Source organism: Microtus oregoni, unplaced genomic scaffold (assembly GCF_018167655.1).
Source record: "Microtus oregoni isolate MIOR12 unplaced genomic scaffold, Mior012 000020F_ref0000438, whole genome shotgun sequence".
Lineage (NCBI taxonomy): Eukaryota > Metazoa > Chordata > Mammalia > Rodentia > Cricetidae > Microtus > Microtus oregoni.
Window position 1 is genome coordinate 12,701,141 of NW_024543079.1, and position 12,559 is coordinate 12,713,699.

The following is a 12,559-nucleotide window of genomic DNA, read 5'->3' on the forward strand; positions in this document are numbered from 1 at the left end:
AGCCATTAAAACAGAGACCCAGAGGCTGGAGAAATGTTCAGCAGTTAAGAGCACTGACTGCTCTTCCTGAGGACCTGGGTTCGATTCCCAGCACCCACATGCTGTGTATAACTTCAGTTCTAGGGGATCTTCTTCTGGACTCTGTGGACATTGAATACATGTGGTGCACCGTCACACATGCAAGCCCAAACACAGTAAAAATGACAGCAAAACAAACCAACAGCAACCTAGATATTCGCAGTGGCAGAGAAGGGTTTGTATTTTGCAAATGTAAAAATATAAACGTTGGGGATGAGGCTGGTGTATACATGTGTAGAACCATGGATAATGTCTGCTTTCTTCTCTGTGTCTTCCAGACTTTATTAGAATGAGGATCCATTGCTGCCCTAATAGGAGTAACGTGTTAAAGATTGGTCTAGAACAGGGTTGCAGCCCCTGGGAAGCAATGTGAGACATGGCTGAGTCCCGGCTCCTAGGTGGCTGCAGCCAGCCCCTTGGGCTGCTCCTGACCTCTTCCCTGTCTCTTTCCAGGATGCTGTTTGTGACTGTAGTGCCCAGTCTCTGGCCTCCTGCTTCGTCCGGCCATCCCGCAACACCATCCGACACTCTCCTTCCAAGTGCAGGCTGCATCCTTCAGAGTCAGGCTGGGGTGGGGAGGAGAGGGCAGCCCCCCAGTGAGTCACAGAGCAGCCAAGCTCCCCGCCTCAAGCAGCCTAGACCCTGGAGATGAGGCAAGGGGTCACGTCCTCAGCCTCGCTCTGCCTGGGAGGAACAGCAGCTATGCCACTGCCAGAGAAGAGCTTTTCAAGGTAAAGCAGGGTGTCCCACTGACTGCTGGGAGGTGACCTCTGATTTCCAGGGGAAGGCAGTGAGTAGGAGAAAAGACCAACCTGGGTGATCAGGACTGGGCTTCCCAAGCACCTGAAGAACACCGCACATTTCTGGGCAATCCCCAGGAATGTGGCTCACAGAGATACTCCCTACTGACCGCATGTGGAGAAGCCACTGAGAAGATTGGGGCTTTGCTTGGGGCCCAGCTTGACGCTCTTGAAAGAGCTGGGCTGGGCAGTGTGACCATCGCTTCTTCTTTCCTCCTCCCAGCTTTACTAATCAGGTTGCTGGGCCTTCTTGGAGCAGGGAAGGGGGATATGATAGAGCAGAACCAAGTCCACTTGGAATCCTGGAGCCCTGGATCCCCCTGCCTGTACCTCCACGTAGCAAGAGCTGGGGGCAGGTAAGAGTGTGTCAGGTTCCAGTTGGAGATCAGAAGAGCTGACTCCCTTGTCAAGGTGACTTGAAGGCCCAACTTGCATAGCAGACTCCTTGACAACAGAAATGGGTAGGGTCCCTCTCAACACCTGATGCAGAGGTAAAAGCCTACATGCCTTGCCTTGATTCCCTAGGGCCTCTTTCTTGGTAGCAGGGATGGGTGCCACAATCCTGCATCAAGGAGGGGGCAGAGATGCTCCCTGGGAGAGACTCTGTTGTTCAGGTCAGGCCAGAGAGCACCAAGAGGCCAGTGGCCCATGACACAGCCCGAGACAAGGGCCTACAAACATTTCTTGCCTAGATTGTTTATTTGAATTTTTCATACTATAAATATTTAAGGTGATTTATTTTAATAATTTAACTTACTGCCCCCCCCCCCCAGCCCTTAAGGTAATTTATTAGAGGTATTCTTGCCACAGGGACAACATGGGGCTTGTGACACCATGGAGTCCCCCATGTGGTTGAGGCAGCTCAGCACCAGGCTCACATGGCCTGGTTTCGTCAGAAGGGCCCCTTGGCAGAACTGGGGCTCTGCACCTTGTTCCCCCAATACCACTGGCCATTTAGTCTCAGATGGCTACATTTTACTCATCACCCGGTACTTGGCCTGGCCGCTACAGGCCAGCTTGTGAATGCTTCAGACATGGTGTAGGCCAGAATGATGTCATCACTCCTCAGACATCCTTCATGATCCCTCGCATCCCTCATCCCTCCCGGCCCTCCAGCACCTTTCCTCACAAGTCAGACGTAGATGACTGCAGCTCTCTTCTGAGCACAGCGACCAGCTCTGTGCGCCCGTGTAAGAACTCGCAGGAAAACAGGATGGACTTCTAGAATGTTCTCTATTGCTGCTTTGCACATGGATCTGAGAGTGTCTACCAGCCTGCCAGCCTGTTCACCAGCCCTTCTCTTAGCCTTATAGCCACTCATGGCTCTTCTTCTAGCCCCAGCTCTACTGCCTGTCCTTCCTACACCCCCAGGAGTCGCCTGAGCCACACCAGTGTAACTCGAACTGCAGTAGAGGGAGCTCACCTGCCTCCCCTTGGTGCCAATGACGCGCTGCCCTCCTTTTCCTGGCTGGGGATTCGGACTCATCCGAGGATGAATTGGCTTCTGTGCAGAGTTCCCCATCAGGAAGACAGAGAGCCAACTGCAGAGGTAGTTTCCTCCAGGACCAGGGAGATGCCTCTGGTCTCCCGCCTACCGGTTTCCAGGCTACCTCTTTAGGGACACCTGGAACGGTTACCCAAAGCCCCTCGACCCCATTCCCTATGGGCAGTATAGCAGGGTCAGTCCCTCACACCAGCTGTTGCCTCGTGTCCTAATGACTTGCACGGGCAGAGTCAGCAGGCCGGTGGACCATGGGCCAGGTCCCTCCAGGATGCTCCTGCTCTCCTCCAAGAGGTCAGAGGCCCCTCTAAGGTTATCTCCAGCCGAGGGGACCAAATCAGGCCACAAGCCACCAGAGGCCTTCTGCCACCTCCCAGAGCGCTGAGAGCCAGGGAGTCTTGAAGAAAAGCCCCCTAGACCTGAATCCCAGGGCTTAGGGGCCACTCAGCCTTACCATCTGTCCCATCTGGGTTGTCGTGCATTCCCACTGTCTCAGCACCTGGCCCCCACTGCCCCCAGCAGGTGTTGCAAGCTCCAAGTCTTGGTTTTCAGTCCCTGTTTCTAATTCTTGCTTGCCACTGTGCAAGGCCACCTGTCATTGTCCCTATCGAAGCCTCCATACACAGGGCTCAATGGGGATGAAAATGTTACATGTAAATATTGGTTTGGTTTGATCTTTAGCATTTTGCTTGGTAACTGGTTCTGTTTTCTTTTGGGGGGTGGAAGGGTTGGTTTGTAAATCTCTCTACTCTTTTGAAATGTAATTTCTAAGTTTGTTTGTTTCTTCAAATGCCTTTTATGTCTTAGTAACATTCCCAAAGCAGAAAACTGCCTGGCCTACATGGGGTACTCCCCTGGAGGCCCGGGGTCATGGGAAGGAGCAACACCCTTCCTCTCAATCCATCCTCTTTCTGTTCACCTCCATTTTTCTCCTTTTCCTTCAGCCCTCTACTTCCTTTTCCTCCCTCTCTCTCCCTCTCCCCACCTCTCTCTCTCTCCCTCTCCCTCTCCCCCCTCCCCTCTCTCCCTCTCCCTCTTCCAGTGTCCCAAAGGAACCTTGGGGCCCTAGTCCTCTAATAGATTGCCTGGCTTGGGTCCACAGGGTTGACACAGATTGGCTGGGGGCATGAGGGTGAATTGCATGATTGACACTAATCTATATCTCACATCTTCCTGGGGATAAACCAAATTAGACCGTCTTGGAGGCAATGGTGATGGGTTTTGAAATAAAATTCAGAGCCCTTGAGACCCCCCTGACTGAACAAGGAGAATCCATTTCCCTTTGCCCTGTAGCCTTCCTCCCAGTCCTTATCCTACCAAGGCTTGTTCTCCAGGAGCTCGAATTGGGCCCTATCTCTTGGCCTCTCCAGGGATGTTCGTCTACCAGCTGGCCTCCAGGTGACAAAAATAAGCACTCAAAAAACTTGACCTGGACACCACTATGCCACTCCCTGTATCTTTTGTGGATGCCTCAGTCACTCAGCTTTGTCTCTTGTCCAGAGACCCTTCCCCCACCTGCCTCTGCCTCCGGAGTACTGGGATTAAAGGTGTGCATCACCACTGCTCGAGGGCAGCTCTTAAGAGGCTTTTTGACAGGCCAGGGCTTAGCGATCTCATTCTACAGTTCTCACGCCGGAGCCTGGAACCAGGAAGATATCTGACTTACAGCGGGACTCTTGCCTGCTTTCTGTACAAACTCACTGGGACGCTGGCTAGGGTCAGAGCATCCCAAATTTGCCACTGCCGAACCCAGAGGCAAGACTTGCAACTCTCTGAACCTTTGGGGTTAGCTCTCTGGGAGATCCGTATGCAGCAGTGACTGGTGTTTACACTCACAGGTCCAACCATTCACAGCTGATACATGATGAGCCAGTGCTCATGGTGCTGGGTCCTTGACAGGAGCCCTGAGCAATGAGCTGGGATACTGGGGACGGGGGTGTCTCAGCCAAACTCAGCTTTGGGTAAATTGCCAAAGATTTCCAAAGGGCACCAAAAACAGTGTTTCACCTTAGTCACGTGTTTCGTGAAATAACCAAGCTAGAAGTGTTGAGGCTGATGGCGGCACAGCCCTTTCATCGCAGCTACTCAGGAGGCTGAAGCAGGAGGATCAGTTTCAAAGCCTGTTTGGGCTAAAGAGTGAGTTCATGGTCAGCCTGGGCAGTTTTCTGAGGCCTTGTCTCAAAATGAAGATTTTAGAAAGCGCTGGGTAGCTCAGTGGTAGATGCTTGCTTCGCATGTGTGAGGCCCTGGGTTCTTTTCCTAGTATTGGAAAACAAAGAAAATGAGAAAATCAAAGGGTGAGGACTGGGGACATGTATGTCAGTAGTAGAGCACTTGCCTAGCGTAGGGAAAAAGAAGAAGAAAATCTTCCCCCAGTCTCCCCACTATAATCCCCATAATTACATAATTTAAGTTGTACTGCACCCCTTGCTTTTTGTTTGTCTGTTTTTGTTTTCAGACATGATCATGCTATGTATCCCTGGCAGATCTGGAAATTGCTATTTTGACCTTAAACTTGTAATTCTCCTGCCTCTGCCTCCCAAGTTTAATGAATTAACGATTAATAGGCGTGCGGCACCATCCACAGCCTTAAATTTCATTCTTGAGTTCCCTGGCAGTCACGGTAAGACAAGAAGCATATCAGGCCTTTATCGTTTCCAGCCATCTGTCGTGTGAGGCAAGCGTGTTTGCTCAGAGACAGACTGATGTGGAAGCGTGAGTTCTTTCCTCGAAGACCGAGGAGCTGCTTGGTTTGCCCAAGACAAAGCTTGTTTTCTGGGTGACTGTTTTACAGAATAATAAACTGCCACCAACTTGAATGACCTTGGCCAGATCACATAGCTAGTCTATGCCTCAGTTTCCCCAGCCACAGAGTGGTGGCTATGCCAAAGACCAAATATATCATGCCCGTTCGTCTCCTGAGAAAAGCTGGCATTCTATCAAATCTGAAGTGAAACTGAGCGCTCTCAGAGGCATTGAGGCGCTCGGTGCCCTGGCTCTGGTGGTGGTGTGTACCTCCTTCTCTCATTGGCCTTAAAATAAATAGAAGGGACCACAAGAGAATCTCAGTCATCATGCTCACATTTTAAAATGCTACTGTAGTCTGTTTAAGTGTGTGTGTGTGTGTGTGTGTGTGTGTGTGTACGTGTGTACACACGTGCTAGGAATGAGACCCAGCATGTGAGTGTGTGTGTGTGTGTGTGTGTGTGTGTGTGTGTATACACACGTGCTAGGAATGAGACCCAGCCTGTGAGAGAAGCACTTTACCACTGAGACACATCTTCAATGCCTAACAGGCTTTTTAAAAAAAACATTTTTATTTAGAGACAGGGTCTCCTGTATCATCGGCTGGCCTCCAACTCACTGTGTAGCCCAGGATGACTTGAATTTCTGATCTTCCTGTCCATCTCCGTTGGCATTAGCCACAACCCCTGGCCATAGTATCTTTCATGGACATTCACAGTATTGTGTCACCACTACTAGCTCCAGAACTTTTTCTTGGTCCCAAACTGAAATTTCACCCCCTCATAATAATTAATAAGTGACCCATAGACAATAATTCCCACCCTTGCCCCAGGGCTGAATGACCTCTGCTCTATTTCTTTTTTACACTGGCCTGTTTTAGGTACTTGTGTCGGCAGAATCCAACATTTATCCATTGTGTCTCACCCGTTCATGTTTTACTTGTGGAGAAGGGAGTGGCTTGCCCAAGGCCTCACAGCAAGGCATAGGTGGAGGTGGCTACCAGCTCCTGGCTCTCAGAAGATTTTCTACAGTGTGCATGAAGCGTGCTCTGAGGTCTTGGCTGAATCTGCATCTTCCCCCCTCACCCCACCCCTTCCTTTATCATCGTCCATATCATCAGCTCTATAGTATCATCTCTTCCTGCCACCACTTCCTGGCTGGTTTCTGCCACCAGATGAAGTGGTACTAACCTAGGACCAGGTTTTCTTCTCTGGGACCCTGGGATTTTTACAATGCCAGCCCTCAGCCCTCCCATGTCCTCTGGTACACTCTTCCCTCTTCTGTATGGACTTTTGTCTGACCTTGGCCATCTCCTCCCTAGCCCTACAAACTCATACCCCCACCCCCTCAGGGGAGGATCATGTCCAGTCTGTCCGTCTCCCAAGGTTTGCTCTCAGATCTGGAATTATCCAGTCTTGTGTTTATTTTGTATTTTTCCTAGAGGAATCCCCTTTGTTCTGTGCATCATGCATCACCATCTCTTCCAGCCCTTCTCGTCAGACTCATCCCACTCCAGCAACCTCCCAGCCTAGAACACCCCCAGTCCCACCCCGCTCTCTGCTTCCTGTCTTCCCTGCTTCTCCCAATACAGCTGCATCACCTTCCACCGGGAGGATGTGAGGTGGACATGGACCTTTTGGGTCTTCTCTGCCCTGCCCACTTCTGGTGACCTTGGTATAAAGCAGGGGAAATTTGACTTCTCTTTGGTTTTGTCTCTCTGTCCGTCCGGTCTGTTCTCCTCTGCCCTGACTCTTCTCTTGGCTCTGCCTTTGATTCTCTGTGCCTTATTTTACTTCTCTGCACAGGGGGGCTCACCCACCACCTCTTTCCCAGCATTTGTCTAGATCTCTTGGTACCTCTACAGCTGGGCCTTGCCATCATGACTTGCCATAGGAGTACCAGGTTGCCAAGGCAACTGGGGGTACTTCTGAGGACTAGTGTCTCTCAAACTCTGTCCCTGTAGTAGAGCGTCACCAGGAAGGGTGACAGAAGTGCAGATTGTTGGCTGCGTCCAAGACCCATGGAAGCAGGCCGGGGAAGTTAGGGTTGAAAGAGCCTCCGGGTCATTCTGATGTAGACAAGTTTGCCAACGACAACAACAACAAGGTTGTTGGTCTAGATGAACTGTCAGCTCAGCTTGGGCAGTACCTGGGCCTGGCCTGGGCCAAGAACAATGGAAAACAACCAGTCAACCAGACTTGTAGATTCAAGGCCTCTGTCCCCGAATAAAACATCACTGTGGCATCTCCTATTTTTGGAAGCTGGAATTGGGGGGAGGAATGGCCCTGCAGCTTTCCTGTTACCTCCCTGGCTCCATTTCAACCCAGCTCACCATCCCTCTCAAATTTGCATTTTGTGGAAATCTGTATACGTGGTCCCAGCAGACAAGCAGGAGGATGGGGGAGTCCCCAGAGGCAGGAGGCAAAAAGGACCCTTTTCACTTTTCCCTTAGGCTCCTCACCATTGCCCAAGGGAAGGACACTTGCTGCAAGGAGAGAATCCCAAGCCCTGTCCCCATCAGCACTCCCACACCACACCTCCTTATCCTCCCAATCCCAGGGAGATCTGTAACAGTGCCAAAAACCAGTTCCAAAACCCAGTACTTGGGAAAGAGCTAGAAACTGCCTTTCCTCGTCCTGGCTCCCCTCCCCCACCTAGCCAATACTGTGAAGCCCCTTCCTGCTCAGCCTGGTTTCCTGGGGGATGGTCCTGCAGTCGTGGGCCCTGGGGGACCCCTCAGGAGGGAAGGGACCAAGGGCATCTTTGGGCCAATCCAACTATCCACCTCTCCTTTCCACTATTCTCCCTTCCTCCCCCTTCTCTTCCTTCTCCTCCTCTTCCTTCCACTATCCCCATCTGCCTTTCTGCCTTTAAAGGCTCCTTCCTGCGATGGATTGGGTGATAGGAGGACCGTAGTCTAGTCCACCAGCTCTCCTCGCCCTGTGTCTTATTTCAGACATGACAACTGTACAGTGTAAACTTACGAAGTGTTTTTAATGGTTGTAGATTGGAAATAAAGTATGTCATATAAATGGTTGCCTGCATTCTGCTCTCTGCTTTTCCCTGGAGAGGCTGGCGGGGCCCCAGCAGATTTGAAAACTGACTGCATCCCACCTGGGATTGCTTAAGAGGGGAAAACTGAAACCAGCTGGCTGCTTTGGAATCACCTAGATGGGGCCATCCGGGGTTCTGGTGGCTCATGGCTGGTAACTTAGTCTCCTAGGAAGTGTGTCATTGCTACTGAGAAACAAATGCAGAAAAAGAGAATTAGGCTTTTCTATAACACAATAATTTATTTTTTAATTAATTAATTAATTTTTTTTTTTGGTTTTTCGAGACAGGGTTTCTCTGTGGCTTTGGAACCTGTCCTGGAACTAGCTCTGTAGACCAGGCTGGTCTCGAACTCACAGAGATCCGCCTGCCTCTGCCTCCCGAGTGCTGGGATTATAATTTTTTAATATTTATTTATTATGTATACAATATTCTGTCTACATGTATGCCTGCAAGCCAGAAGAGGGCACCAGACCTCATTACAGATGGTTGTGAGCCACCATGTGGTTGCTGGGAATTGAACTCAGGACCTTTGGAAGAGCAGGCAATGCTCTTAACCGCTGAGCCATCTCTCCGGCCCAACACAATAATTTATTATGGTGGAAAAGATACTTTTAGACATTATAGTGGAATTAATCATCCCAAATGTATCATATCTACAATGTTGTGGACTGCGATTTGGGGAGCGAGGCATGGTTTCTGGAGGCTAGCAGTCAGATATCAACTAGGCTATGAGTATTTGCACCTTTGCGTGTCTAGGAATGGAACCCAGGATCTGTCTCATGCATGTTAGGCGAGCTCTCTACCAGAAAGCTATAGGTCTAGGCAGCCTGAGTTACTCAGATTCCTGTCTAGAGCTGGAAGAGCCCTCTACAAAGTGGCTAATTCACAAACCCGGGAAGTCAGCACTGGCTCTCAAGACTCAGTTCCTTGACGTGTGGGGTAGCTTGTGTATCTGTGCAGTGTGGCCACTAACTGTCCTCAGGACAAGTGATCTTTGAGAGAGCAGAGTAGAAATCACAAAGTCTTTTATGGCCAAGCTTAAAAGTTACATTTTGGGGGCTGGGGGGATGGCTCAGTGGTAAGAGCACTGGCTGCTGTCTCAGAGGACCCAGGTTCAATTCCCAGCATTCACAACTGTCTGGAACTGCGGATTTGATATCCTCATACAGACAAAAACACCAATGCACATGGAATAAAAACAAATAATAAAAAACAGATTAAAAAGTTACATTTCTATGGTATTTTATTGGTTATATAAAGCCAACTCTTTTCAATGCAGGAGGACTAAGCAGACACTCTTTACTGTAGGAAGAGATTGCACACCAGGAAAGGGTCACTGGGGCCATCCTGGAAGTGGCCTCCTGTATGTGAGAGACTCAGTAAAGAAACTGCCAACATAATCGCTCCGTGATATGGTTAAGGTTTTTATTGTAGATATGAGACAAAATGGCCAGAGGCATCTGAAAGAGTCCAGAGCAGAGAGAGAGAGAGAGAAAGAAGCAGACTGGACATGTCCAGGGCTAGGGAAGTGAGTGAGAATAGTGAAGACAGCCAGCAGGGTAGCAGGAGATGGAGTAGGGCATAGAGGTGAAGGAGTAAGAGAGAAGGAAGTGCGGAAGAGTAGAGACTAGTGAGCTGTAAGGAGAATGAGGAGCTGGGAGGTGGGAATACCACCTGGGAGGGAGTATAAGGTGGAGGAGGATGGAAGAAGGGCTAGCTAGTGTGGTCTCTGAAATGTGTGTAACAGGTACATTTGATAGTGAGGGAGCCTGCAGGGCAGCATGGGCTTTGCTATGCTGAGAGACACCACAGGCAGATGGGAACCAGTTTTGCAAGTTTCCAAAGAATGCTGGTTTTTATTTAACTGCCAGGAATCTTCCTATAGTCCGGTTTTAGCTCATTTCTGGATATTTGGACAGCCTGAGACCTAACAGCTACTTTGGGAGATCTTTTATGGGGGGCTAACAGCAGTCAGACCTGTGCCAGGCATGGAGGATATAATAGGTGGGTGCTGCAGCCCCCCCCCCTTCCAGCCCAGCCTAGATTCAGGTCCTAAAATGGGGAAGGGAGGAAGCACTGGCATGAAGAAATGAATTGTCTGACCACCAACCTGATGAGTGTCACACAAGTGGCCGGCTCCAAATAGGTCAAGCCATCTTTATTTATACATCAAAACAAGCATGTTTTTCCATACTAACAAACACGTTTTCCCCACCCTCTGATGTTAACCTCCAGCAAAAATAAATATGGTTCCCCCTCAAAACATCTTTTAAACTGGAAACACTTGTTTAGCTAATTTGGCCATATATTGAGCCAGGTACATTCTGTCTTTACAAAACTATAAGGTGAAGCCGGGCGGTGGTGGCGCACGCCTTTAATCCCAGCACTCGGGAGGCAGAGGCAGGCGGATCTCTGTGAGTTCGAGACCAACCTGGTCTACAAGAGCTAGTTCCAGGACAGGCTCCAAAACCACAGAGAAACCCTGTCTCGCAAAACCAAAAAAAAAAAAAAAAAAAACAAAAAACAAAAAACACCAAAACTATAAGGTGATAAACATAGGCACACATTTTCAAGAACAACATCGTTCAAAACTTAACAAAGTATATTTATAGAAATAGGGGTGAATTGCTTCTAATCTTGTCAGCACTGAATCTGGACAGCTCCCAAGGTCTGGAGTGACAGCTGGCATCCCCAGACAAGAAACCTGAGAAGCATCAGCTCCCGAAGAACTTTACAGGGAAATATTCAATAAAAATGGGGTTTCCAGGAATGATCACATCTGTCCACGTGTGACTGACAAAGTGACACTAAAAACTTCCAGGAGAATCATCAGTATTATGAGAGAGAGTGTGCAGGCCGTAGAGTCCCAGCAGTGGTCTGTGCTGTCCTGAGGTCCTGGTCCTTGCCTAGTACCTGTGAGCTTTGCCTCATCTGGAGACCTGTTGGACAACCACTCCTATCCTAGCCCAGCCCCCAACAGATAGCCTGGAAAATAAGATATCAATCACCAGTCCCAGAAGTAGGGGGCATCTGAGGAATATACCCAAAGTTGGCATGTTGAGCAAAGTGAGTAGTAAAGAATTGTAGGTAGGAGACAGAGGAGATGGTTCAGAGAGAAAGAACATGCCTGAAAGCCTAGGAAAACCGGGGCAGAGACAGGCATGGTGGCATACATTGGGAGGGAGAGGTAGGAGAATCAGAAGCTACAGTGTCATCCTTAGTGGTATACTGAGTTTGAGGCCAGCCTAGGTTGCATGAGAACCTATTTCAAAGTAAGCAGAAATGGGGGAGGAGATATGAACTCCAATGAAAGCTGGATGTGGATCAGGGAAAGAATTTGTAGGCGTCTTGTAAGGAGGAGGGAGCCACTGGAGAATTCAAGGCAAGGAAAAGACATGGCTGGATGTATTTATTTATTTATTTATTTATTTATTTATTTATTTATTTATGCAATACTCTTTCTGTGTGTATGCCTGAAGGCCAGAAGAGGGCACCATTACAGATGGTTGTGAGCCACCATGTGGTTGCTGGGAATTGAACTCAGGACCTTTGGAAGAGCAGGCAATGCTCTTAACCGCTGAGCCATCTCTCCAGCCCCCATGGCTGGATGTTGACTGGCATTGGATTGCATGAGGCAGTAATCTCAGTGTCCCAACAAAGCCAGCCCTGACTGGGAATACTAAATTCTGTCTTTGGAAATCAGCACATGAGGTACTGAAGGATGGAGGCGTGGATAAAGGAGCCCAGCTCCCGGAAGTGATGTTCAGGGAACCAAGACCACACCTCTTCCAGATAGGTGTTGAGACTACCAGGCCAGCGTGGTAGAGGAGAAATTTCTGTAACACCCATTTCTATCTTTTATCAGACAACTTGCAAGGGACCATCATTACAATGGAAGAATGGCCAAGTCATGCTTCAGCCACCTGGCTCCTACTCTTTGTTTTTTGTTTGCTTTTGTTCGAGACAGGGTCTCACTATGTAGCTTTGGCGCTCTCTATGTAGACCAGGCTGGCCTCAAACTCTGAGATGTGCCTGCCTCTGCCTTCCCAGTGCTGGGATTAAAGGCATGTTCCGCCACACCTGGCCCTTTGGGATCTTTCTTACTGCTCTCAGTTCAGCATTCATAAGGTTCAGATCAGAAAGAAATCACTTCTTTGATGCATGGGTCCATTATGATGACTCAGTATCTTGTCTTGAGGAATCAGCCCGCTTTGTGAAGCCTCCCAGGCAAAGGACGGTGAAGCAGGCATGGGTTGGTTTCCTGGGAGCATAGAACATCTGGCCTTCAACATGGAAGAGAAGGCTAGAAGGGGAAGAGAAAGGCTTTTCAGGAAAAGTGCCTGTTCGAACAAAGGAGCGGGGCAAGAATTGGCATGGGGAA

The 12,559-nt window shown here is 49.3% G+C and overlaps 1 protein-coding gene across 1 annotated transcript in view; it reads left to right on the forward strand.

The window, feature by feature from the left end:
• The window catches only part of Soga1 (suppressor of glucose, autophagy associated 1), a 66,303-nt gene extending 58,143 nt beyond the window's left edge, over positions 1-8,160 (forward strand). The window contains exon 15 of the mRNA XM_041670210.1: positions 532-8,160. Coding sequence (XP_041526144.1) covers positions 532-678 — 147 coding nt within the window. The 3' untranslated portion in view covers positions 679-8,160. The remainder of the gene's footprint in view (positions 1-531) is intronic.
• Positions 8,161-12,559: the final 4,399 nt, after the last annotated feature.